A 27598-nucleotide genomic window follows, 5' to 3' on the forward strand; every position below is an offset into this window, starting at 1 on the left:
CTGATGAAACAGACTGTGGGGACTCTGGTCTGGTATCATCAAACAGAGTTTCCAGACCCAAATCAGCATCTTCCCAGTCTGACAACATGGATTGTGGTGAAAACGACTGGTGCCTTGACAGTTCAGCATTGTAACCGATGAGGGATGATCGGAACTGAGGAACAGGCGAATCAGGAGAAAGGGGCCTATCATCACTTGGAGATGCCACAGACTCAGGAGACAATGGTCTCAAATTGGTGAGCCAGTCCTCTATGGAGGAGTGAGTGGACTTCTCGGGTAAAAACCTTGATGGAGGGCAGATAGGTATGAACTCAAATGGTTTTGAAAGCAATATAGCGTCTTCTGGTGTTTTATGTGGAATCCCCCGCACAACATCTGCATATGTAAAAGGTCTTGCAGCGACCAATGATTGGGGCGTAGGTATAATCACACTTGTGTGTTTGGCGTCGACTTGTAAAGTAAGTGAATCGGGGGAATCTGGTCTGTGTTCGTCAAACAATTCCTCCAGACAAAATACGGAATACTCAACACCTGAGAGTGTTGAAAGAGGTGATGCTGGTCTACTTTCAGAGTACTGTAAGTAATAGTCACAGTGTTGACTTTTCATCTGGCTAAATGACATGTATGTAGAAAAGGACTGTTGCTCAAAAGACACCACAGATTCTGCGGAGGATGCTCTAAAGTCTGCTAACCAGTCCTTCAAGGGCAAACATTCAAAATCAGAAGACACCGATTCTGGGGACAATGCCCTGCAACAAAATAATTTATCAAGTTCAAAGTCTGATGAAACAGACTGTGGGGACTCTGGTCTGGTATCATCAAACAGAGTTTCCAGACCCAAATCAGCATCTTCCCAGTCTGACAAGATTGATTGTGGCGAAAACGACTGGTGCCTTGACAGTTCAACAATGTAACCGATGAGGGAAGATCGGAACTGAGGAACAGGCGAATCAGGTGACAGTGGCCTATGTAGACTTTGAAAATGATCAGATTCTGGGGAAGATGCTCTAAAGTCTGCTAACCAGTCCTTCAAGAGCAAACATTCAAAATCAGAAGACACCGATTCTGGGGACAATGCCCTGCAACTAAATAATTTATCAAGTTCAAAGTCTGATGAAACAGACTGTGGGGACTCTGGTCTGGTATCATCAAACAGAGTTTCCAGACCCAAATTAGCATCTTCCCAGTCTGACAATATGGATTGTGGTGAAAACGACTGGTGCCTTGACAGTTCAACATTGTAACCGATGAGGGATGATCGGAACTGAGGAACAGGCGAATCAGCTGAAAGGGGCCTATCATCACTTTGAGATGCCACAGACTCAGGAGACAATGGTCTCAAATTGGTGAGCCAGTCCTCTATGGAGGAGTGAGTGGACTTCTCATGTAAAAACCTTGATGGAGGGCAGATAGGTATGAACTCAAATGGTTTTGAAAGCAATATAGCGTCTTCTGGTGTTTTATGTGTAATCCCCCGCACAACATCTGCATATGTAAAAGGTCTTGCAGCGACCAATGATTGGGCCGTAGGTATAATCACACTTGTGTGTTTGGCGTTGACTTGTAAAGTAAGTGAATCGGGGGAATCTGGTCTGTGTTCGTCAAACAATTCCTCCAGACAAAATACGGAATACTCAACACCTGAGAGTGTTGAAAGAGGTGATGCTGGTCTACTTTCAGAGTACTGTAAGTAATAGTCACAGTGTTGACTTTTCATCTGGCTAAATGACAAGTATGTAGAAAAGGACTGTTGCTCAAAAGACACCACAGATTCTGGGGAGGATGCTCTAAAGTCTGCTAACCAGTCCTTCAAGAGCAAACATTCAAAATCAGAAGACACAGATTCTGGGGACAATGGCCTGCAACTAAATACTTTATCAAGTTCAAAGTCTGATGAAACAGATTGTGGGGACTCTGGTCTGATTTCATCAAACAGGGTTTCAAGACAGAGATCAGTGCCTTCCCAATCTGATAATGTTGATTGTGGTGTAAATGACTGGTGCCTAGACTGTTCAACATTGTAACTGCTCTGGCCAGATCCAAACTGAGGAACAGGCGAATCAGGTGACAGTGGCCTATGTAGACTTTGAAAATGATCAGATTCTGGGGAAGATGCTCTAAAGTCTGCTAACCAGTCCTTCAAGATCAAACATTCAAAATCAGAAGACACAGATTCTGGGGACAATGCCCTGCAACAAAATAATGTATCAAGTTCAAAGTCTGATGAAACAGACTGTGGGGACTCTGGTCTGGTATCATCAAACAGAGTTTCCAGACCCAAAACAGCACCTTCCCAGTCTGACAACATGGATTGTGGTGAAAACGACTGGTGCCTAGACAGTTTAACATCGTAACCGATGAGGGAAGATCGGAACTGAGGAACAGGCGAATCAGGTGACAGTGGCCTATGTAGACTCTGAAAATGATCAGATTCTGGGGAAGATGCTCTAAAGTCTGCTAACCAGTCCTTCAAGAGCAAACATTCAAAATCAGAAGACACCGATTCTGGGGACAATGCCCTGCAACTAAATAATTTATCAAGTTCAAAGTCTGATGAAACAGACTGTGGGGACTCTGGTCTGGTATCATCAAACAGAGTTTCCAGACCCAAATCAGCATCTTCCCAGTCTGACAACATGGATTGTGGTGAAAACGACTGGTGCCTTGACAGTTCAACATTGTAACCGATGAGGGAAGATCGGAACTGAGGAACAGGCGAATCAGGAGAAAGGGGCCTATCATCACTTTGAGATGCCACAGACTCAGGAGACAATGGTCTCAAATTGGTGAGCCAGTCCTCTATGGAGGAGTGAGTGGACTTCTCGTGTAAAAACCTTGATGGAGGGCAGATAGGTATAAACTCAAATGGTTTGGAAAGCAATATAGCGTCTTCTGATGTTTTATGTGTAATCCCCCGCACAACATCTGCATATGTAAAAGGTCTTGCAGCGACCAATGATTGGGCCGTAGGTATAATCACACTTGTGTGTTTGGCGTCGACTTGTAAAGTAAGTGAATCGGGAGAATCTGGTCTGTGTTCGTCAAACAATTCCTCCAGACAAAATCCGGAATACTCAACACCTGAGAGTGTTGAAAGAGGTGATGCTGGTCTACTTTCAGAGTACTGTAAGTAATAGTCACAGTGTTGACTCTTCATCTGGCTAAATGACATGTATGTAGAAAAGGACTGCTGCTCAAAAGACACCACAGATTCTGGGGAGGATGCTCTAAAGTCTGCAAACCAGTCCTTCAAGATCAAACATTCAAAATCAGAAGACACAGATTCTGGGGACAATGCCCTGCAACAAAATACTTTATCAAGTTCAAAGTCTGATGAAATAGACTGTGGGGACTCTTGAGATTCAGGGGAAGATGCTGGTCTGATGTCGTCAAACAATCCCTCGAGACAAACTCCGAAATGTTCAACTTCTGTTGAAAGAGTATATAATGGTATACTTTCAGAGTGCGGTAAGTAAAAGTTACAGTGTTGACTCTTTATTTGTCCAAATGTCTTGCGAGGAGACAAAGAACAGTTTACATCTGATGTCACAGATCCTGGGGATTTTTTTGTAAAGTCTAAAATGTATGTTGGTCTCTTTATCAAGTTGAAGACTATTGGTTTTGATGTAGGTAGTTGCTTGAGTGGATTAAACGTTTTTACAGATTGTTTTGGACTTTTTCGATCTGAGCATGAGTTTCCTTTGGATGAATCTTTTACCCAACACAAATTGTATTGTGAGGTGTTATGCGTCATGTTTGTTAAATTGTTATGTGACAGACCTTGTGATGGTATGTATTCAGGTAATTGTGGTTCAAACCTACAAAACCAGTAATCAAGGAAAGATTGACTACTTTCTATCTGTTGTTTTGGTAATTTACATGATAGCGGCCTTCGCTCAATTAACTTCTCCGTATGACTAGAACATCCTGAATCTGCATTATGGGTACTTTTGACATCGGCATGTGTTAGATATTTTGCTGTTGAAATAGCAGTTGTTAACAGAGATGCCCTTTCTTCAGCTTTCGTAAGACATGCCAATATACTTGGTGCATCTGTGGTTTTTTCATCCAACCATTCATTAATAGACGATGAAGGAGCATTCATAGAATTTTGCCAGTGATCTGAAGCTATTAATTCTGGTGACAAAGAGTTCCCCTGACCGAGTTCTTTGGACACTGGAGTGTTAAGAGCTGAGGTTAGTGGTGGTGAGAGTGGATTTTCTCCTGAATATAGTAAATAATAATCACAATATTGACTCATAAGTTGGGCGCGTGTAGGTTCTGAGAGCAAAAGTTCAAGAAATGAGAAACTGCACTGAGAGGTTTGTGATTCTGGTGAGGACGGTCGGCTTTCCCTTTTTGAAAATTCCGCAGATATACTATCTGATGTCACAGATGAGAATGGATTAAAATCTCTCATTATCTGTATGCCTTCTGGTATAGGTAAACTATATTTAAGTAGTTGAGAGTCAGGCCTATATTTATTCCAATATTCAATTGACTCCGAACAAAAGGAGTGTGTGGCAAAATCGTTCAAACCAAACCATGGTGCACATTCATTTGTATTTGATTGACTGAGGTCAAATTCATTTTCAGTGAAATTATTGGTAACATCTCGTGAACTACAAGGATCAGACCTCAGAGAGAGTGTCTGGCTGCCATCCAACATACTTGAACAATCTGCAGTTAAGTCAGGTGACAATAAGATCAAAGATTCAGTGGACAACGATGTAGCTATGGGGTCATTTAATATCCATGCTTTTCCAGGGAATAGACCAATTTCATCAACAGGTGAAAATGAGCCACACTGCTTTTCATTTGCTAAAGAATCAGGGCTCAAAGGGCTGTTCTCTATGAAAGTGCAATGTAATGTTACATCTTTCTCAGGTGATTGTTGTGCAAGATGGTTAATATCAGTTGAGTCACAAGCCATATGAGTTGGGCCACTTGTAAGACTGTGTGGCAAATTGTTCTTTGGTACCATCATTTTGAATGTTTTCACCATGCTGTACTTAGCTGTAGCACTAATTGGTTCAATCAAATCATCAATGAAGGGAAGGTTTTCCGGGTACCCGTCACTGTACACTTGGGATTTCGTATCTTCTTCCTTGCTTGACTTGAAGGGTTTAAAGTCCATGTTCCCGTCTAACGCCTGTGGTATCTTGTCATGACCAGACAGTACTTGTGTTGTGATCTCATCAGTACACTTCTGAGAGAGCTTGCTTCTTTTAGCTACACCTATGTAATCTTCAGCAATGGCCAGAGTTGATTGGTGGAACAGGCTAGGGTTGTCAGAAGTTCTTCCGACAATGGTTTTGGCTGCGTCTGTATACTGTGGTGGATAGAAAAACTCATCACAAAGCTCACTGAAGTCAGTCTCAGCTTGGTCTGACTCTGATAGGCTCAAACCAAAGTCTTTGATAGATATAGATGATGTTAACTTCAGAATTTCAGTTGATTGCCCTTGCTCATCTTCACAACCACACTGCTTCAATGGTAGGGTTTGGCCGGAGTCCTCTTTGACTTGGCACTTAGTGCCACCTTGGAACGGCACAGGGACATGAACTTCAACACTGCAGTAATCTTGCTGGTCTTTCACTTCGGGGTCAAACACCTGAGTTACATGGCTCTCGAGTGCTGCTTCTTTTGAAGTCCCAAGCATACTTACTTGCTCATCCAAGTTGTCGTAACTTGTAGTTTCCTCTGTAATTACATCCTCAGAGGTCCACAGGTTAGGGTTCAACTCACTGTAACACAAAAGGAATGCTAGGTCACAAAATGTGACTTGGATGAATGTGATATGACAAAGGTCTAATCCAAAAAGACTAAAGAGCAACACTCTTATACAATGGGCACAGGGCAAATGCCTGCAACATCCTTCTTTGTCAGGAAATGACACAGTTCTACATTACATTTAATTTAGCTGACGCTTTTATCCAAAGCAATTTACAATCATACACCGTAGACACAACTAATTCAGGGTTAAGTATCTTGCTCAAGGACACATCAACTAGGTGCAAGACGGACCTGTGAACCACTGACCCACAGTTCTATTTACCAGCATCAACATGCTTGATGTATTTTTGTCTTTCTACCTATATGGTGTGCGCCATGGGTATCAGTTGAAGCTTGTTAAATGATGTGTTGTTATAATACTCTGCTAACATGTGTTGCATAATCAGGAATAATTTCAAATCAATCAATTACTGTGGTATCTCGAGCTCCTCCAACAGGTCACAATGCATGCTCTCTGAGTGGGTGTATCCAACCGGCTCTGCCCAGGAAGGAGTATCAAGGAGGGAAGCAACTGAGAGATCCTCTTCAGAAACAGCTGGGGGTGGTCTGCGGTCTGACTCAACCCTTCTCACAACTCTGGGGCTGTCTGCATCATCTTGCACTGAAGATAGGGCTACTGACACTGAAAAAAGACACATGATAAATAAGAGGGCTAGCAAAAACACAAATACAGCTTGGTGTTAGATAGAGCTTTCAAACTGGTTGCTGAGTTGAGTGTTTGGAGGTCTTACTACCTTCACTGTGATCCAGTGTCTTCTCTATCTCTGCATACGTTCTAGACGTCTGCTCTTGAACAGACTTGTTCATCTGGGTTTCAATAAGATGGACGATGTCCATGCGGTTGATCTTGGTTAGTCTCTTAATTAGACATTCCTCTGTGGAAGGATTTAACAACCATTAATATACCGTTAAAAAACAAAACCATTCAATAAAGATTGCAAACGTACAATTACATTGAATCTACATGGCACAGAAGGTGTTCTCACAATTACCTGGAGTGCATGAAAGTAAATAGTGCATTCAGTATCTTCCAACTCAATAGCAATGTTTATAGTACAGTATTGACATATACTATAAAAATGTCAATTCAAATCTATCAGAACTACAAGCAATGTACCTGTGGCATGTTTCCCTTCCCGCTCAACCCAGCGCTGCAGCAAGGCATGGCTCTGCTCTTGGAGGGAATTAGGATTCTCTGTTCTCACTAATTGGATATCAACCTCACTGAGTTCCAGTTCTCTTGCCAGCCCTAGAGTGATGGGTAAAAAAGGGATAAAACAGTCAAAAAAATAAAAAACAAACATTGATACATTTGAGCTATTCCCCAAATTCTGCAAATAAATACATCAGTTTCAATTCAAACTAAATATTTGCAAAATGATTGGATGGTTTGACAGTTTACCAGTCCAGCTGAAGCCAAGAAGATCTGCAACAATAGCCAATGTCTCCTCTTTCCTGTCAGCATCATCCTGCCAATCCACTAAAACATGCCGTCAGAGCCAAGCATTACATTTGAATATCATAGTCAACAGTTCAAAGTGTAGAATACCATTACATATACCTCAAAGACATGCTTTTTTCACATTGCAGATACAATTCATAATAATATACTTTGTAATTGTAGATCTACAATTTTATTTCCTAAAGATTCTATGTTATGGGCTGTAATACTCTGAAATGAAATGTGGGTCTGTGATGTTCACATGGATGATAATACGAAGGTTGTATTTGAGGAGAAGTTGACTTGTTTATAGACTATTATTGTTTGGTCACAATTAGCACATCATGTTTTGAGTCATTAGTGTAAGCCTTGTGATTAAGCAATTTGGATGCTAATATTAGAAAAGCTGTATTAGTAGAGCACATCCCAATACAATGATGGAAGTCTGCATCAGAACTGTTAAAGCTGCAACTTTTTTGACAACATGGCCATTCAATCTTGAGATTGCATGTACAGAAACACAGATGGGAAAGTGACTTACCAACATGCAAAACAACACAACACAACACACACACACACACACACCTACACGCACAAAATACAAACATGAAAACCCAATGACAGATGGGACATGACAAACCACAAGTGAAAACAACACAACAATGACTCATGGTCGCATTATTTTCTTAGGAAGAGGCTCTTGCTAAAGCTCATGTAGTTCTGGCCATACCTGGCGTACAGTCTGGAGCTGGCTCATCGAAGGTTGTCTGCATCTGAGTTTCCACCGTAGCATCCCAGGCAGGCCTGGATTGAAAAACATCCTCGCTCCCAGAAAATGGCTGCACACCTGGCAACTGGTTGAACCCTGAATCAGTACTGTGTGAGACCACAATGTCATATGTGGAGATAACAGAGTCTGGACTCTTTTGACTAGCGCTGCCTATGTCATCAGCATCCAAAGACGGCCTAGCCAATGTTTCAATCGTCTCAGAAAGTTGGATTTCTTTTCTGTGGGGAGAGGAGGAGGAGATTGCCTGAGCTGGAGGTTTCTGTTGTGTCGTGGCAGAAAGTTTTAATGGAGAAAGGTCGCATTTGTCAATGGGTTCGCTACTGTCAGAATAACTCCTACAGTCTTTGTTAGAGGCTTTACTTGTGCCACTATCAGCCTCAGATCTGCAGCGATCCAAATTAGTGCTTTTTACTGCTTTTCTTTGAACCTGATTAAACTGAGAGTCTTTCATAGTCATTTCTAAAGATTCGGTTGAATCCTGATGATATGTTGGGATGTCAGCTTGTGCGAAGGACATCTCTATAACTGAGCACTGGTCTTCATCTTCCTCATCGTCATCATCATCATCATCAGGAGAGGAGTCTGAAAGGGAATCATGGCTCTGCTCTGAGTATGCTAAATGAGCAACTGTGGAGGTGTTGGATTTAAGGTTAGCTATGGTAGAGTCTAGGTAGCCGAGACCAAGGCTTTCAAGGTTCCCGGCCTCACTTTGAATGTTGGTTTGTCTCTCCAAAGCACTGGGGGAACCAAGCTGAACCTCTACAGAGCAGCCAAGATAAGCTTCAGAAAGTGGCATCTCACTTTCTGACGTGTCCCTTGAGGGTTTGATGAGAGTTCTGGGTCTGGGAGTAGGAACTGTGTCATTGACATCATGGGTCAGAGATAATTCGGGGATCTCTTCAAGGGTAGTATCTGTAATATAATCACTATTCTCTAAAGCTAAATACTTTATTTGACCTTCCCCAGTCTCTTCTGGCACAACTTCATCAACTGGATGTTCCCCAATATGAAAAAATGCATACCCTTCCCCCTCATCAAAATTTCTTCTTGTCATATCAATAGCTCCCCCTCTGGTCATTTCAAAAAGTTTCCCCTCTTGAAACTGAAATGGATCAGGGGTTCTCTCATCACCTGTTCGAACAGGTGTTTTATCAGGTTGGTTTCTCTCCTTTGCAGGACAAAGATTAACCTGTTTCTCAGCCTCAAACCTTGCCAAGTGCTTTAGATCTGGCTCATCTTTTCTGAGATAATCGGTCTCTGATTTGTCTCTCTTTATTTTAGCCTCTTGTTCCATCTCTTCATATGTCTGGATCTTTGCAGCCATTTTAAACATATCCTCTTCTGGGGTGAACTGTTTATTGGTGGTATCATCCTCATTGTCATCTGCCTCGTGAGAGTCTCGTCTTAATAGCAAGTGAAGATTCTCACTGTCAGAATACATACTGCCATCGGTTAGTGTCTTTGCTGAGTTGGAATGTAGGTCCTTTCTCTCACTTTCCATTTGGTTGATCCCATAGTTGTGTTCTTGTTCTTCTTGCTCAGTTTCTCTGTAAATATTGTTGTCAGAAGAATAGCATGCTTTCAACTGGGAGGCATAATCCTCGTACACAGCTGTCTTGGTTGGAATCCTACATTCTGTGTCCTTTAATTTCTTAGGACTTTCCTCAAGAGAGTCTGGACTAGGGGATTCTCCGGGAGGGCTTGGCTCAATTGAATCAGGGGATTTATTTGAAGATCTATCCTCCATGAGAGGACTCGCCTCTAGCGAGTCTTGATGACATAGCTCTTTATCTGGGTCAACAGAAAGCACAGTGTTTAGGTTCAGCAAGTTGTCCGGTCGTTGTAATGTGTCAGACCTATTTGTTAGTTGCAGAAAATCATTTATTTTGAGAACTGAATCATCAGCAACATCTTTATGATCATTGTTCGAGTCTTCCATTGTCACGTGTGACTTGGTAATGCCCACTGCCTCTTCAGTTGAGTCATTAAAATGTGATGCTGCACATGGGGAGTTTTTTGCCTCACTCTCCTCAGATGAAAAACTCTTCAGTCTCTCCTCTTCAAGGGAACTCGTCTGCCATCCACTCTCTATAGCTCCCTTTTTATTGAAGTTCGAGAAGTCTGCATTTTTATCCGGAGATATAATCTTATGTTCAGGGGACAATAAAAGAGTTTCTCTGTTGGTGTCTTTTGTAAGTATAACTTCTTCAAAGCTCTCATGGACTACCTCCTCGTTCGGTTGGTAATGTATCACCACTGGCTTTTCTGTGAAATACTTATTCAAGTCAGTACTGAGCAGTGACAGCATGCCTGTCAAATCCCTCTCAGCTGCAGACTGTTGTTGCTGTGTCTTTCTCTCAATGCAAATTTCTTCGAATGGTGTCTCCAATACAGAACTCGTTGACAATTCTGTGACTCCAATAGCGTTGGTCTGCATGTGTTCATTTGCCTCTTCTCCGATATTATCATCCAAATTACTGCTCATCAAAATAACTTTTTTAATGACTTCAGTTGAGTCATCAACATGTGATGCTGCACATGGGGAGTTTTTAGCCTCACTCTCCTCCGATGAAGAACTCTTCGGTGTATCATCTTCATGGGTACTTATCTGCCATCCTCTCTCTATAGCTCCCTTTATATTGAGCTTCATAAAGTCTGCATGTTTATCCGGTGACATCATCTTATGTTCAGGGGACAATGAAGGAGTTTCTCTGTCGCTGTGTTTTGTAAGTATAACTTCTTCAAAGCTCTCATGGACTACCTCCTCTTCTGGGTGGCATTGAATTGCCACTGGCTTTTTCTTTAAGGACTGATTTAAGTCACTACTGAGCAGGGTCAACATGCCTGACATATCCCTCTTAGTTGCAGACTGTTGTTGCAGTGTCTTTCTCTTCATAACAACTTCTTGAAATTGTGTCTCCAATTCAGAACTCGGTGACAATTCTGCAACTCTAATTACAACTGCCTGCATGTTTTTATTGGCCTCTACATCTACCTTATGGTCTAAGTCACTACTTGTCAGTCTAACTTGTTTGTAGTACTCATGGACTAGATCATCTTCGTCGGGGGGGCATTGCATTGCCGCTGGCCTTTCCTCGAGATATAGATCCAAGTCACGACTGAGAAATGACATCATGCCTGACATATCCTTCTCAGTTGTAGATCGTTCATGGCTTATCCTTCTATCGATGCAAACCTCTTGGAATGATGTCTCCAGTAAAGAACTTGGTGTAAGTTCTTTGAGTTCAACCACACCAGTCTGATCATATGTCTCCCCGCTTAAATTATCCTCCAGAGCAAAACTATCTACTCTTGTTTTTTTTTCACATGTTGTTATTGTTTGCTCTTCACTGAAGGACCTTTGGATTTTGGTGAGATTAACTTCTTCTAATTTCTCAGGAATAAAGTGATCTTCTGGAGGTGTACATTTCACTGGCCTGTCCTCAAATTCACTGTTAAGCACTTTTGTAGATGGCTGATATGAAGCCTCTCGCTCTACCCATGTTTCCTTCATTGGAAGTTCTTCATTCAAGGTTGCTTTGGCTTCATTGTATTCCCTCTCCATTTCTTTACCTTTCCTTGTGACCTCAGATTCCACTGCAGCACAATCCATTTCTTGTATTGTGCCATCTACTGTCACTACTTCATTTTCATCAGTGAAAGATGGAAACATATTGAATTGATCCTGCACATTGTCCTCCTCTATTGGTCGACTAGCCACAGGCATAGCCTCTTCATGCTGATTCAAGTCGTTGTAGACTGACAACAACCCTGATGTATTGTTTACTTCCTCGGCTTCTTTTAATTCACTCTCTACCGCTTCACCTCTCCATGCAATTGGATGTTCTTCTGTTGGCGCATGATCTATTTCATTTGTTGTGCCACCCACTGTAGCTCCTTTATTTCCATCAGATGCAAGATTTTCTTTATCTTTGTCTTTTGGTACAATTGTTTGTTCAAATTTCTCCTGAACAACATCCTCTCCTGGTGGCTGATGTGCCAGAGGCCTAGCATGTAGATACTGATCCAACTCATTGCTCATTAGGGACAACATCCCTGACATATCCTTTACTGCAGTGGATGCCTGGCTTGATGTGTCCCTCTCAATGTGCACTTCTTGAAGTTGTGGGTCCCCGATTTTTACTTTTGTTACTTCAGTGTCAGTTCGTGTAAATAATGTTTTGCTTCCATCATCAAGTGTGGTGCTTTCTTTGTCTGCTTCATGAAAACTCTCCTCCTGTGAAAGTATGACTTTGTTTTCTTTTCTCCTAGTAGAGTAAGTAAGCATTTCATTTGTCATTTGATGTGTCTCTTTGAGTCCTTCATAAATCTCGCTCTCCTCTGAGCTGGAACGAGAGGTCCTAATATCAACACTTGTGTTGTAGGATTCAGCCATAACTTCATGCCTGGGCGCCTCAGGACTTACATCATCTTTCATTTGATTATCAAGAAGAGAAGCTTCCCCAAAATAACTCTTTTTACAGGGACTGGAGATGGATGCTGGATTTGTAACATAATCAGCCATGGTTTCCTCCTCAGGGGCCTTCAGCTGATTGTTTACATCTTTAGCTGTTGAAGTCTGCTTGAAGAGCTGGTACTCGGGACAGTCTTCCAGCTCAGCCTTTATGTCAGCACTGAAGTCCTCTGAAGGTCGGCGATCAGGGCTGATTTGGAGGTCTTCAGATATACTCCTACCAGTGCTCATGACTGGTTTCTCTAACTGCATCCTGTCGCTGCTCTTTTCTGACAACCCTGGCTCTTCTCTCTGAGGGCTAATGCTTACATCATCAAACTGAATGGTATCATCAATTTCGATTGTTTCTCCAAAATAAGCAATATCTGAAATTAGCTGTAATTCCTCAGAGTTATCTCTCGTTAAGCTTATCGTTTGAGCCTCTAAATCCAATGTTCCACATATGTTAACCTCACTTTGGGGATGTAAAATTGAGACATTGTGTATTTGGGATTGAGATTTAGGCTCGTGTGTGGGACTGTGTTCGGTCGTCTGTATCTCTTCAGGACCTACTGATTCAGATATCAGTGTTGATATACAAGAAGCACTGGCTTTGTGTTCAGCCAAACCAGCTTTACTTTTAAAAGGGTCCTGCCCAGTCTGGAATGCTTTCATCAGCTCCTTTACAGATGTAATCTCTTTTTCTGACAACTCTGATGCCTCTCTCTGTGGGCTTATGCTTCCATCCTTACACTGGACTGTATCAGCAAATGTTACTGTCTTTACAAAATATGCACCATCTGCAATTGGTGGCTCCTCACATTCATCTGGGATTAAGTTTACTGGTTGATCCTCCAGGTCTGTTTTGTCATATTTCTTGACATCACTCTCTTGATAGACAATTGTGATGCTCTGAGTTTGGGTTTGTGACCTTGACTCCTGCGTAGGACTAAGCTCAGTCTTTTGTGCAGTTGTATGTATCTCTTCAGAATTTCCTGATTCAGATATCAATGTTGAAATGGAAGAAGCCATAACTTTGTGTTCATAAAGCTCAACTTGAGATACAGAGTGATCATACCCAGTCTGGAAGGCTTTCATCAGCTCTTTAACAGATGAAGTTTCCTTCTCTGACAACTCCGATGCCTCTTTCTCTGGGCTAAGGTTTTCATCCTCACACTGAATTGTATCAGCAAATGTTACTGTCTTTCCGAAATAAGAGCAATCTGAAATTAACTGAGATTCCTCAGAGTTATCTCTGCTTAAACTCACTGGTCGATCCATTAAGTCTTTTGTGTAAAATTCCTTGTCATCACTCTGTTGGTGAAAACTTGTGAGATTCTGAGTTTGTGATTTAGGCTTCTTTGCAGCACCTTGTTCAGTTGTCTCTATCTCTTCAGAATCTACATACATTGATGTTGAAATACAAGAAGAAACAACTGCTTTGTGTTCATAAAGCCCAGCTTTAGTTATTGAGGGATCACGCCCAGACTGGAATGCTTTCATCAGCTCCTTAACTGTCAAACTATCCTTCTCTGACAACTCTGAAGTCTCTTTCTGTGGGCTAAAACTTCTGTTGTCACATTGAACTTCATCAGCAAATGTTACAGTCTTTCCAAAAGAAGCACTATCTGAAAGGAATAAGGATTCCTGTGAGTTATCTCTGATTAAGCTCACTGGCTGATCCTCTGGGTCTGTTTTGTCACATTTCTCAACATCACTCTGTTGTTGGAATATGGGGAGGTTCTGAGTTTGGATTTGGGATTTGGGCTCTTGCGAAGTATTTTGGTTAATGGTGTGTATCGCTAAAGAATCTCTTGATTCATATAACAATGTTGAAATGCAAGGAGAAACACCAGCTTTTGTTTCTGAGGGAACATGCCCAGTCTGAAATGCGCTCATCAGTTCCTTCACAGACATAGTCTCCTTTTCTGGCCCATCTGTCTGTGGACTAAGGCTTCCGTCGTCACAATGAATTGTATCAGCAAATATGACTGTCTTCCCAAAAGGAGCACTATGGGAAATAAACTGTGATTCCTCCGAGTTATCACTAATTAAGCTTACAGGTTGATCATCTACATTTACTTTGTCTGATTTGTTGATATCACTCTCTTGAGAGAAACTAGTGAGCCTCTGAGTTTGGGTTTGTGAGTTTGCCTCCTGCATGGATCTTTGTTCTGTCTTCTGTTTCTGATCAGAATCTCCTGATTCAGATATCAATGTTGAAATACAAGAAGCCACTGCTTTGTGCTCAGAAAGGCCAGATTTACTTTTTGAAGGGTCCAGTCCAGTCTGAAATGCGCTCATCCGTTCCTTCACAGACATAGTCTCCTTTTCTGGCCCATCTGTCTGTGGACTAAGACTTCTGTCGTCACATTGAATTGTATCAGCAAATTTGACTGTCTTCCCAAAAGAAGCACTCTGTGAAATAAACTGTGATTCCTCCAAGTTATCACTAATTACGCTTACAGGGTGATCATCTACATCTGTTTTGTCAGATTTGTTGATATAACTCTCTTGGTAGAAATTTGTGAGTTTGGTTTTGTGAGTTTGGTTTTGTGAATTTCTCTCTTGCAAGGTACTTTGTTCTGTCTTCTGTTTCTGATCAGAATCTGCTGATTCAGATATCAATGTTGAAATACAAGAAGAAGACTCTGCTTTGTGCTCAAAAAGGCCAAGTTTACTTTTTGAAGGGTCATGTCCAGTCTGAAATGCACTCATCCGTTCCTTCACAGACATAGTCTCCTTTTCTGGCCCTTCTGTCTGTGGACTAAGGCTTCCGTTGTCACATTGAAATGTATCAGCAAATTTGACTGTCTTCCCAAAAGAAGCACTCTGTGAAATAAACTGTGATTCCTCCAAGTTATCACTAATTACGCTTACAGGGTGATCATCTACATCTGTTTCGTCAGATTTGTTGGTATCACTCTCTTGAAAGAAACTTGTGAGCCTCTGAGTTTGGGTTTGTGAGTTTTCCTCCTGCATAGGACTTTGTTCTGTCCTCCGTATCTGATCAGAATCTCCTGATTCAGATATATATGTTGAAATACAAGAAGGAACTGCTTTGTGCTCAAAAAGGCCCACTTTACTTTTTGAAGGGTCCTGTCCAGTTTGAAATGCGCTCATCAGTTCCTTCACAGACATAGTCTCCTCTAATCTCTCGGTCTGAGATCTGGGGGATTTAGGGGACTTGGGAACTCTGGGAAGTTCTGGCATTACTGCCTCATTCTTCTTTTTGGCAATAGAATATTTTTCCTGAGGAATTGGTTCCTGAGTATCTTTGTTCATCCCCTCCTCCTCAACTGTGTTCTGTAAAGCTTTAAGTCTTTCCTTTATTGATCCTAGAGGTGTTTCAACCACTGTAGGAGAAGCTGGAGGATCCATAACTGTGGTGGGTAAAAGAGCACTCTCCTTGAGAACAACATCACCATCTAAAGACTCATCAGAGCTCATCCTTTCCATCTCACCCTCAGAGCTACTACATCCAGAACGCTCTCTGTCTCTAAGTTTCTTTCTAATAGGTTTCTTGATATCTGGGGGACGTTGTTTGCCATCACGCTTTATAATAACCTGTTCAAATGTATCTTGGACATGGTCTTCAAGATAATCACATGTCAATACAGGGCTTTGCTCAAGGTATTGGTCCATGTCAATGCTGAGGTGTGAGACCATGCCGGTCATGTCTCTAATCTCTGTGGCAGATCTACTTGAAGTCTTCCCCTCAATGCAAATCTCCTGAAAGACTGGTTCTTCGACAGGGGAATACTTTATGTCAACAGACTTGGTCTCAGAGAGTGAACTCCAGTTCTCTTTTGTAGCATCATGTCGTTGTACTTGTCCTTGTACCTGTCTACTTTCATTTATGCACCGTCTTTGAATCCCTTCAACTTTTTCCAACCGGTCTTTGAACACAATGGCCAAAGGCTCTTTTTCGACCAACCCTCTAGCTCCAACTCTCTCTTCATATAATAAGTGCTCTATTTGCTCTGCAGTTAAAACAGTGGACGATCGGATGTCCGATATGTCTGAGAGAAGGTCCGGACTTGCAAGAGTTGCAGGGTCGAGAGGTTGGTTAGCTCTCAGGGAGAATGTCTCAGTTGATTCAGACTCATCATCTTCAATTGAAAAAGTTTCAAAACCAAAAAGGGTAAAGAACATAGGGGACAAATGAAGTGGGAAAGAGAGACATCAGAAAACTGTGATCAAGACAATGTGATCAAAAATCCATCTTCAGTTCACAGAGTATGGAGAAGATTGACAGGGCAAAGGAGAAGGAAGTCTTGAAAAGAAGACCGAAAAGAAGATGACAGAGTAATCCAGAGAAGTTTGGAGGGGAGAAGAGCAGCAGCAGCATAAGCAAAGCCAGGAGGAGTAAAAAAACAGGTAGAATATGGGCCAGAATAATATCAATTAAATTTGTTTGACTACATATAAAGAGAATATACAAAAAGAACCGAAGAGAACAGATATCTATAAATGGAACAAAGGGACAGGAATTAAGGATAACAGACAAACAAAACTTCTCAAGATTGTTGCTAACATGAAGAGTCATGTCTGCCAACAAATTAAAGTTTAAAAACATAGAAAGCATAATTTAATTTGAATACAAACAAATAAGGTTTTTAATAGAAGGTGTGAAGTAAGTTAATAATATCAAGCAATATGTCTTTGTTACATGTTATTAGATGGTGAGTTTTAAAGTTTTAAAATAAGTTGTATTTGTTAGGAAAGTAAAATATTTTCCTTACAAATAAGTAAATTATGTTATATCGTAATTAACTACTGTAGAAATTCACCTACAGTTAAGAAATAATTACTTAAAATAACAATCAGGTAAACATTTGAATAGGAATTTGATTTGGAGTACAACTCAATGAATAAGTGAAAGCAACTCAGGAATGTTGGTAAATGAAAGTAGATGCCAAATTCATACAAAATAAGTGATAATAAAAATGTTATCAATAATAAATCAACAGGCGTAAAAAAAAATATAATTATGTTTCTCAATTATTTCTGTAAAATGCCACTGGTAGAAATGTTAAATGAATTGGATGATAGTAATGAATGGTCAAAATTAATACTTTTCAAACTTCCTATTATTACCACAAAACAAAATTATATCACAACAAGATGACATTTTAACATGAATACCTTGAAAATCAAAGTAATTTTGAGCGTATTTGAATAAAAAGTATTATTTTGACCTATATTTATGATGAAAAGAAAAAGGTTGTATATAAAATGTTACAGGGGAGAGAAAGTCAGTGGGATTTAGAGTGAGGGAAATGCAGAGTACATCAGCCATAGCATAGCTTCCAGTAATAATACAGTGTTAGTAGAGCAAAATCAGAGAGCAGGGTTAATCCAAATGGAAAGTTATATCAGATGTCAGTGCATTGCTTAGCACATACAGATGTATATATTTCTAAACTAATACTTTACAACCTTTATAGTCTTATGTTAAGTGATGTGACTCCAATTTAGATCGTGTTTTATTTGACCAAATAGGTATCGAGTGGCACCCTCAGTACAGACACACCAACCATTGAAAAATGTATTGCAAAATGTCTCAAATGATTGGGTCCATTTCTGAAAGATTTGTGAAAATAAATCCCAAATTTCTAAAAATGTTTAACACGATAACATGAGACACAAAACAAGAGTTTAGCTTACATTTCTTGTCACTCCTCTCGCTCTGTAAAGAAAAAAAGATTAAAAAAGCGTTGTGAGCTACAACCTAATTATGACATAATCTTTCCTTTTGTGAGGGTACTATATCAAGTAACTATTTATTTACCTCATCATCTGCATCTTGATCTGAATCAGACTCCTAAAGAGAACAATACAACAGAGAAAGCAAACAATGCAGTTATGCAATGCAACTAAAAATAATGCACAAGTGTGACGTAAACACAAAGTGAGATGTATTCAAACTAACCTTTGAGTATGTCGGGAGAGTGATGTTAAGGTTGCAGATGGCATTGTGGTTGAGTGTACGATATGTTCGCGGCTCCTTTGTGAAGGACAAGCGACCACATGCCTCCTGTGCTGTGTCTCTAATCTGTCAATCAATTCAACAACAAGTCACTATTAATTACACATATTTTCACATACATGTATCGTCATTCTGAGTAAACAAGTAGACATTTCAGACATTTTCTTCCAATGTGTAGTCATACTTTGATGAAGAGGGCCAGTCGGTTCTCTTTGAAGGCAAAGAAGCTGAAGACGTGGTGCTGGCCGCTCTTGGTTAGAGGCACCAGGTTTCCAAAGCAGTCAGCGAATATGGGTTTTCCCTCCAGCACCTGTGTGTGGATATGGAGAACCGCTTTCTTGATTCAAACAAACCTCCAAGGACCTCAAGCTACACATTTTCCCACAATATGCTTCTATCGTTCTTTATACCCTCCTTTCTCACACTTTCCCCTCTTGTAATTTATTCCCCACCTCAACATCTCGGCTTCGGGCAACTTCCGTGAAGTTCTCTTGCTGCTCCAGTGTCTTGTCCATCTTGTCGTCCGTCATGCAGAAGCAGCGCAGACGGGCCTCGATGGGGTCCAGCGTCTTGGCAAAGATGACAAACTTGGCCATGTATGGAACACATATGATCTCTCTGTACAGCTGAGAGCCAAAACTAACAGACTCCTGGACCTGTCTGCAGTCTATCAGCCAGAACCTAGGAATACGCCGGACATATTTAGTCAAATCACCCACATCAAGATCGTGTTAAGCTTCTTTGTGACGGACACTTCAGAAACACAGGAAGAACTGACCTCGCCGACACGTTTGTGGTGAAGGACACGCATTGGTTAACAAAGGTGAGAGGGGTGGAGCCGGTTATGTCCTCCCACTGGGCGGGAGTGGTTCCACCTGAAACACAGATGAGAGATTTGTTCCAAAACCTTTCACACTTGTTCATATTAAAAAATATATATTTATAGAAAACAAAAATAATATATTGAGGATTGATTATTCCCCGTACGTACCTGTAATGCTGCAAAGCAAACGTAGGGTGGGGGTCTCCCCGCTGTATACTCCGCTTGTCCCGTCACTATTGGAGCTCTTGGGAATAGGGATCGTCATCGTGATTGGCTTGTGGAACTTCCTCCTTCTTGGCTCCAATGTGACAATTGAGCTGAACGTGGCTTTGTTTCCAAGAATCTTCCTCACCACCTCGATATCAATGGGCTGAGCCTGGGACCACGTGCAATGTGCGGGAACATGACTTCATCGGTTGCCGTAACATTGAACTTTGACACAAGAAGTATGCACTGCACGTACCTGTAACCCAACTCGGATCTTCTTGGTGAGGGCTCCCTCGGGGAAGACAGCCTGGACCTGGGGCACAAGAGTGCTACTGAGGACCCCGCCCTCTGGTCCAATCAAATGACTGTCCTGCTTTATCCGCGACACCACCGCAAAATACTGCGGGAAGTCTCGGGTGATGATGCGGCATATTCTTTTCTTTTCAAGCTCCTCGGGAGAATCAAGCTCTGTGAAGAGTAGAAATATTTGTATGAATAATATAATTTGGAGGATGACGTTTCAGGTGAAAAGGTTGTTCCCTGTTTTTCCTTCATTCATTACTTCCCCATAGCTCAATGTTATCACATTGTGGCTTCAGTGCCACTGTGTTTTTTTCTATTGTTTACATCAAAAGTGCTGAGATGCAAGATATCAACCGCTCTCGACAAACCTTGGTTAGTGTCCTAGTCTAGATAAGATCCCTTACTTTCATCCATGCCGTTAAGTGTCTGGTTCAGTTCCTCTTCGGTGAAGTCACAGTGGTGTTCCCTCCAGCTCTCCCCTGTCTCACTCCTCAAGATCACCAGCTCTCTCTCTGTTCCCCGCAGGGCTGCAAAATGGGGGATCTCCACAATGACGGGCCTGCAAATGGTCACAAGTTAAAAAGTCAAACACAAATTTAGACTAGGAAGTATTTGGAGGCTTAATAAGATAATATGATATCTGGGTTGATTTATGCAAGAAAGAAACAAAAAAGAACACAATATTCAAATTTGAGTTTAAAAACGCCAGATGTTTCATTCCTATTATAAAAACATATTCATGAAAAAGGCATTTGAAAAAATATATATTAAACACAACGAGAAAATCCATTCCACATCAGGAGTAGAATCCAACTAGTGTGAGGAAAAGCATGGGGATAACGCAACAACACAAGGGTTTGGGGATTTCAGTCAGAGGCTTGCACATTTCTTGAAACAAGAAACAGGGGAGGTAACAAAAGAATGAGAAAAAAAGTCACTCATAAATATTATTACATGGAAAACCTAAATAAAACAAATAAAGAATCTGGGGTAGACACAGTGGAAAACATATGGGTGAGTATGTAACCACTTCCGGGATGGTAGGGTGTCCCCCAACCATGGTCCTACCCGAGGAACTTGGTTCCTGGAGGACCCAGCTGCAGGATGCGACTGACCAGGCTCTCGCCCTCATTTAGAGGGGGCGGAGCTGTGGGGAGGTGGAGCTTACTGATCCGTGCAGCACAGGGGGGAATGAAGAAGAAAGTATGAACACACCACACAACAGTATTAACACACACACACGCACGCACACACACACACACACACACACAAATACACACACACTCCACACACACACTTACCCCAGGAACTGGGCTCCAGTGGGTCCCACTTCGATGATGCGACCCGCCAGCCCCTCCCCTTCCACCATAGGGGGCATGGAGGCCAGACGGTGCCTCTTCACCAGCCTGCATGTCACCCGCGTCGGTGCAGAACACTTTCTTGGTGGCACAATGATTCGCAGGCCGTTGTTACGGCAACCACGCATGGCCCCGCCCCTGGCATCTACCATGAAGCTGACCAGGAAGCTGAGAATAAAGGGATCCAGCAAGAAATCCAATAATTATTTTTCTTTTTTACCATTGGTGGTTAATAAATGCAATACTTCTGGCGCAGATGTTCCATCTGTTGACCACGAGCTTCCATGCAGACGAAGCAAATGCCATTGCATAAAAAAAGAAACTATCTTTATATCATTCAGTTCTGATATAACAAGCATATCGCAGTGGATTGCATTTCATTCCAGCCCATTTCTCTTTCCAGTTTCATTTGCATTGGGTTTGCAAGCCAGGCAAGCAAAGAGGAGGGCGTTGAACAAGATTACTTCTGGTTAATCTTGTGTTTCAGGGTGCAAAATATGTATCAAATATTCGGCATCTCCAGGCAAGCAAGTGCTTTCGGTAATAATGAAGGTTACTGTATATGAAATGTTTAAGATGTCCAGAGTAAAATTGTAATTCGTACTTTACTCCTGTACTAGCTGTTTTAGGAAATTACTGATCCATTTTTAAAATGGAACTATATATTTGAAATGGGCTTGGTTTTCTGCTACAGATAGGGAAACAAATGACTTAAACCCTTTCATGGGACTTTTTGACAATAATACAAAAAGATTTAAAAAATAATAATACCAGCCTTATTATTTCAGGACTATCAAATTTTGATCCAGCTGTCATAAACACCCCACTGTGCTACGTTATTCTCAACAAATCGGATTAGCATATTAGGTCTCTTTATCAGCAGATGCTCCAGAATATAGGAGTCAAATCAAACAAAAAACGCGGTTAGAACATCTTTAGTGAAGAAAACCTGTACTCTGGAAATGTAAAGTGCATTATGTCACGCAGACAGATAAGATGGGAAGAAAACAGATACGGGCACGGAGGAGAGAAGAAAGAGAGAGTAACCAAAATAAAGAATAAAGAGTATCACCTGCTGTTGTCATGGTCTAGGCACGGAGAGGAACGGCTAGAAGCAAAATACAACAAACACAAAGAGACACACATAGACACACACAGACACACAAACACACACAGCCAAGACAAGAAAGTGCAGAAAGAGGCAATCAAACAAACAAAAAGGAGAAAAAGAGAATAAAAAATAAGTAAAAGTGAGTGAAACCAGACGAGAGACAGAAAAAGAAACGGCAGAGATTACAAAAATAAATAATAAGAGTGTAGAAAATACCGACGTGAAGTAGTGAACAAATTTATGATTCAGAGGTGACTCACACACTCCTGATAGTGAACACAAACATGTGATAGGTGAAGTCTCTAATTCAATAATTGAACATCTTTAGTGTCACTTACACATTTAGAAACAGTGTGAATCTTGTGTGTGTGTGTGTACCCAGAATGCAGCAGGCTGGAGGACAGCACCACATTATCAAGGTGCTCAGCACCCCAACTCAGACGGAAGGAGTCCTTATCGTGTTCTTTAGACAGCGCCGACACCTACAGAGTGACAAGCAGGCCAGTTTGGGTCTGAACAGCCACAGTGTTCTCAAATATTCTCAAATATAAAACCAACAAAATGACAACAGCACACTTTTTAGGAATTGCTTTGTCCTCACCTGGTGGCTTGTAAGCATGTCTTCGATGAGAACTCCCTCTCTCTGACAGAAGCTTTGGTGAGTGGAAGTGTGCTGCGACCTGTTGGAGAAGCAGGTTGCATTTGTCTTTTTGAAATGTTTGCATGTGCATCACGGCCGGTGTGTGAGCATGTGAGTATGTGTGTGTGTGTGTGTGTGTGTGTGTTGTTCTTGACCTGTCTAGGTTGTGGCTCATGTAGCTGAAGCTGTCCAGGTAGTGTCCCGGCAAAGAGTCGTCTCCCAGCTCTCGGAGATCCTCCGCTCTCAAATACTCCCCTCCGTCACCCGTCATGGTGTCCTCGCCTAGGCAACGAAGAAGAGAAGCATGACAACAAAAAAAGAGGATTCGTCTTCATGAGGAGCTTAAATGGTCCACCTGACCAGGAAGTCCTGGCTCCTTTATAACATCCTGAGGCTCATTGAATCATGTGAGGACTTCCAGTCTCGAGGGCCGACTTCACCAAATGTGCAACATACCAGCTTTCACTCCTCAGAATAAACCATATGTAAAAGATAAGCCTTAGAGAGCTGTAGTGGGAATCACAAATGCATCTTCAGTTATTTAGTCCACAAACCAATCGACCATCCACTTGGATTTCCTTGCAACCAGAAGTGGCACGAGAGGGCGGAGCTTAGTGCAACCAAACACTGAACGTTTGGTTGCACCTTTTGTCAGCATTACTAAACCAGTGCATTCTTCAATTATCCAAAAACTTCACCACACGTCATGCAGTTATTGTCCACCATCGCATTAACCAACATAGTTAGATCAGGGAAGAACTTCTCACTCAAAATTCGATTCAATAAAATGCACGACAACAACACCCTAGAAGGGATCATGGATTTTGAGTAAATGCTGCACGCAACATTTTCAAAATTCATGTTTTTAGCGAATGCAATACTGCGCACTATGCTCATATGATGACACTGACAGCAGTAAAGTCCACACCAGGCCGACATTTGGCTGTACCTTCCAGCTCCACAGACATCTCAGATAATGGCTCGTCTTCCAGCCTCAAAGCTATGGAACATAGAGCTTTAAGACCCACGGCTGCAAAACTACATCACCCACAATACTCGGCTATTCATGACTACTGCACAAAGAGAAAGAGAGCTAGCATGTTTCATCCAAGGTCAGTTTTAATTTATGATCAAGGTACAGCCTATAAATCGTGAGTATACCCTCTCCTCTGCAAAAAGGCCGATCTTTGTTTTATTTATTTTTGCTTTTCAGTTTAAATTAACTCACCTTCTTCATCAGACACATCAAGGATCTCAGTCATGGTCTCAGGAACGTTGAGCTTGTGTTTCTCTGTGACCGTCTGATGGGATCCCCATTCACAGCCATGGGGGAAGGAGACACAACAGAAATAGAGAAAACGTAACTCCTTTTTTCTGGAAAGCATTTGGATAAAACCTACTGGTTCCAGATGTGGAGTCCAGAGGTACCTCAAGCTTACCGTTGTGGTAGTGATGACCTCCTCACTGACGACTTTCAGTGTATCCACTACAGAGATGTAGCCCAGACGCCTGGCAATGGACAGGGCAGTGTTTCCATTCTAACAAGATCACAGAGAGAGACAGTTTTCAAGTGACCGAAAAGAAAGATGACTCATATAGTAATTTTCTTTTGTTATTAAAGAAATGCTTTTCCTCTTACCACTGTCGTAGCGTTGGGCTTGGCGCCATGTTGTAGCAACATATTGATGATGTGCGTATTCCCTTGTTGTGCTGCCTGGTGAAGGGGTGTGTATCCATTCTACAGAAGGAAAAAGATCGCATCACTGAAATAACACAGACTGCGAAGCGGGCAGCGTTCCGGCACTTCGGAGTTCGACATTTTTACTCTACCTTGGTTTTGGCGTTGACACTGGCGCCTTGCTGTAACAGGAAGTTCACCATCTTGGCATTTCCATAGTGACAGGCCACTATCAGAGGGGTATATCCGAGCTAAAAAAGTAGCAGAGAGGATGTGGACAATAAAAAAGGTGACAAAAAAATAGTTATTTCCAAATTCACCTGCTTTGTTTTGCTTGTGTGTGGCGAATCTGTGTATATAAAGCAACCAACGGACATGAAAGCATCTAACTCTTGATGATAGAGACGCGTGACGTAGATATTGTCACGCTGCCCTAAAGTCAGCAGGTGGCAGACATGCTGAATTTGTATACATGTGTTGATCTTCCTCACATTTCCTGAAAAAGCAGCCAGTAAACACGACCCCCTGCAGCAAATGCATACAGATAAAACTTCATAACACACCCGGGGGACTCCCTTTAAATAGCCAGCACGTAAAACACCAATATATGAAATCATTGTCTCCACTTCTGTATAATCACATCATTTGTAACTAGTGGTTACATTCAAGTGTGTGTATATGTTTGTACCTTGGTTTGCTGATCCAGGTTGGCGTCATGTTTGGCCAGAACTTCTGCTGCACTGACTCGGTCTTCTTGGGCTGCGAGATGCAGAGGCGTCAGTCCGGCCTGTGACAGACAAAGCACAGGAGTTTTATTCCTGTTTTTTTTTTATTGTTGTCTGAACTACTTGGCTAAATCCCTTGATTTGTAAATCATGCATGCAGCTATCGGATCACTGCTGAAAAAAGTTTTGACCCAATCCCTGTTGCATATCTAAAACAGCTGCAAGATGAACATCAAGCGTTTCTACGCTTCTGTCCGCCGAAAATGCGCTAACACAATGGCGTTGTCTGACAGACCTTGGTGGCCTTGTTGGCGTGAGCTCCCTTGCCCAGCAGCAGGCCGGCCATCTCGGCGTGTCCTTCCTGGGCCGCCAGGTGCAGAGGGCTGACTCCCTGCTTGGTCAGAACGTTGGTCTCCGCTCCGTACTGCATCAGCGACAGGGCGATGTTCATCTGGTTCTTTTTGGCGGCAATGTGGAGAGGCGTGTATCCGTTCTGGAGAGTGAGAAAGAGGGAACAGTTAGCTGCCGGGGAACAAAAGGTCATTCCAGATGGGTTCAAAACTCAGCCTAAAACCAGAAGGTGTAGCTTAAAATCATCATGAATAGATCAGGCTTCGGCGTCCGCTCTTTGTGTCACAACTTGCAATGGAAAATCCACGACAAGCTGAAGAAATTGGGTTCAGCCTAAAAGTAGAACGGAGGGCTTGATCACGCACACATTGTGAGCGTGCCTGGCGTACTAACCTTTGCAGTGGCATAAGGCGACGCCCCTTTATCCAGCAGCAGCAGAGCTACTTCTTGGTTGTCATAATGAGCTGCCACATGCAGCGGAGTCAGGCCATTCTGAAAGAGGTGAGGATTTGATTCAATCTGGGAAACCTTGATGATATGTTGAGTTTGGTCCTCCCGTTCTATTATACTCTATATTGAGTGTATTTCAGAGACACAGGCCTGGAATAACCTCACACGTTGTCTCTATTCAAACAATGTGTAGAAATAATGCAGGTTTTCTGTTCACCTTGCCGGCATCGTCAGGGAGAGCTTTGCGTTGAAGGAGGAGTTTTGCTACATCGAGGCTTCCGTACTTCGCTGCTACATGTAATGGAGTGAATCCTTTCTGTGAGGGGAAAAAAGGAGGAGAGGTTTGTGTCCAAACCCGCGTGTCCAAACTATTGAATGTTTGTGAGTCAGTGTAAGAATCTTGAATCTGTTTTTTGTTTGTGTGTGTGTGTGTGTGTGTGTGTTGACCTTCGTGGCCAGCGAGTGTGAGGCTCCGGCCTCCAGCAGCACAGCGGCGGTCTCCAACTGGCCCTCCCGGGCTGAGATGTGGAGCGGAGTGTAGCCGTTGGTGGTGGCGGCGTCCGGGTGAGCCATGTGCTGCAGCAGCAGCTGGACAATATCGGTTTTCCCCAAACGGGACGATATGTGGAGGGGAGTCTGGTCCTCCTGTGGTTGAGGGGGGCGGAGACAGCAGAGAGACAGGGCGAGGCAAGTCGTGTTAGATACTGTAAGACTGCAGCTGGAGCCGAGGCGGGCGACGTGACCTTGTCGGTTGGATGAAATATTGCTCGTTCGCGATAAACACAAGGCAAGAGCGACTAACTGTGACGATGCGGCTGCCGACTCACCCGGGCTATGGCGTCCACCAACGCTCCGTTCCTCAGCAGACAGCGAACCACTTCCATCTGTCCCGCTCGCGCTGCCATGTGGAGAGCTGTCTCACCCCGCTGGCGTGCAAAGACAGGACGTTTGAAAGCATCAAGAGGCTGTAAATACTCATAAAGTTGCTTGCTTCATGCCATGATTCTGACTGCCGACGACAAGAGAGCCGAACAAACGATCCGTCAGCACTCACAACGTTACGGACGTCAGGAGACGCTCCGTTCTGCAGCAGAAGCAAAACGATGTTGAGGTGGCCCATGAAGGCGGCTACGTGGATGGGCGTCAGGCCAGACTAGAGAGAGAGAGAGAGAGAGAGAGAGAGGGGGGCATAACATGTAACGTTTCACACAGTTCAAGTGTTGCCTATCTACAGGTGCCGGTCTGAGTGTCTCACCTCAGTAATGGCCTGAATGGAGGCTCCGTATTTGACCAACAGTTCCATCACCTTCACCCTGTTCTTCTTGCAAGCGATGTGGAGAGGAGTGAAACCGTTCTGGCAGAGAGAGCGGAAGAGAAACTGATCAAAGACACTACAATTACAGAGGAGGAAATGTAGTTTTATTATATTATCGCCCCTTTATCTGATTCTCACAGGTAATCTGGCGCTTGTCAGGAACAT

At 42.4% G+C, this 27598-nt stretch overlaps 1 protein-coding gene across 13 annotated transcripts in view; it reads right to left on the bottom strand.

Annotated features, from left to right (window-relative positions):
• LOC130190326 (ankyrin-3-like) overlaps positions 1 to 27598 on the bottom strand; it is a 74458-nt gene that overhangs the window by 17808 nt on the left and 29052 nt on the right. For 2 of the 13 annotated variants that reach the window (XM_056409663.1, XM_056409669.1), the window contains 33 exons: positions 27374 to 27472; positions 27173 to 27271; positions 26946 to 27044; positions 26566 to 26763; positions 26336 to 26434; positions 26062 to 26160; positions 25613 to 25810; positions 25281 to 25379; positions 24745 to 24843; positions 24554 to 24652; positions 24354 to 24452; positions 24143 to 24215; positions 23864 to 23914; positions 23070 to 23196; positions 22876 to 22954; positions 22653 to 22756; positions 22236 to 22271; positions 21107 to 21331; positions 20874 to 20972; positions 20210 to 20364; positions 19759 to 19970; positions 19464 to 19671; positions 19251 to 19347; positions 18925 to 19153; positions 18657 to 18782; positions 18416 to 18538; positions 18275 to 18307; positions 18151 to 18172; positions 7199 to 7276; positions 6914 to 7045; positions 6531 to 6671; positions 6208 to 6418; positions 5669 to 5747 (listed from right to left, as the gene is read on the bottom strand). In XM_056409663.1, the coding sequence (XP_056265638.1) occupies positions 5669 to 5747; positions 6208 to 6418; positions 6531 to 6671; positions 6914 to 7045; positions 7199 to 7276; positions 18151 to 18172; positions 18275 to 18307; positions 18416 to 18538; positions 18657 to 18782; positions 18925 to 19153; positions 19251 to 19347; positions 19464 to 19671; positions 19759 to 19970; positions 20210 to 20364; positions 20874 to 20972; positions 21107 to 21331; positions 22236 to 22271; positions 22653 to 22756; positions 22876 to 22954; positions 23070 to 23196; positions 23864 to 23914; positions 24143 to 24215; positions 24354 to 24452; positions 24554 to 24652; positions 24745 to 24843; positions 25281 to 25379; positions 25613 to 25810; positions 26062 to 26160; positions 26336 to 26434; positions 26566 to 26763; positions 26946 to 27044; positions 27173 to 27271; positions 27374 to 27472 (3927 nt within the window). Of the gene's footprint in view, positions 1 to 5668; positions 5748 to 6207; positions 6419 to 6530; positions 6672 to 6913; positions 7046 to 7198; positions 7277 to 7967; positions 14504 to 18150; positions 18173 to 18274; positions 18308 to 18415; positions 18539 to 18656; positions 18783 to 18924; positions 19154 to 19250; positions 19348 to 19463; positions 19672 to 19758; positions 19971 to 20209; positions 20365 to 20873; positions 20973 to 21106; positions 21332 to 22235; positions 22272 to 22652; positions 22757 to 22875; positions 22955 to 23069; positions 23197 to 23863; positions 23915 to 24142; positions 24216 to 24353; positions 24453 to 24553; positions 24653 to 24744; positions 24844 to 25280; positions 25380 to 25612; positions 25811 to 26061; positions 26161 to 26335; positions 26435 to 26565; positions 26764 to 26945; positions 27045 to 27172; positions 27272 to 27373; positions 27473 to 27598 lie in introns of those variants that run through there. The other 11 variants (XM_056409665.1, XM_056409664.1, XM_056409666.1 and 8 more) reach the window with 11 other exon arrangements.

The sequence above is a fragment of the Pseudoliparis swirei genome, chromosome 24, assembly GCF_029220125.1.
Source record: "Pseudoliparis swirei isolate HS2019 ecotype Mariana Trench chromosome 24, NWPU_hadal_v1, whole genome shotgun sequence".
Taxonomy (NCBI): Eukaryota; Metazoa; Chordata; class Actinopteri; order Perciformes; family Liparidae; genus Pseudoliparis; species Pseudoliparis swirei.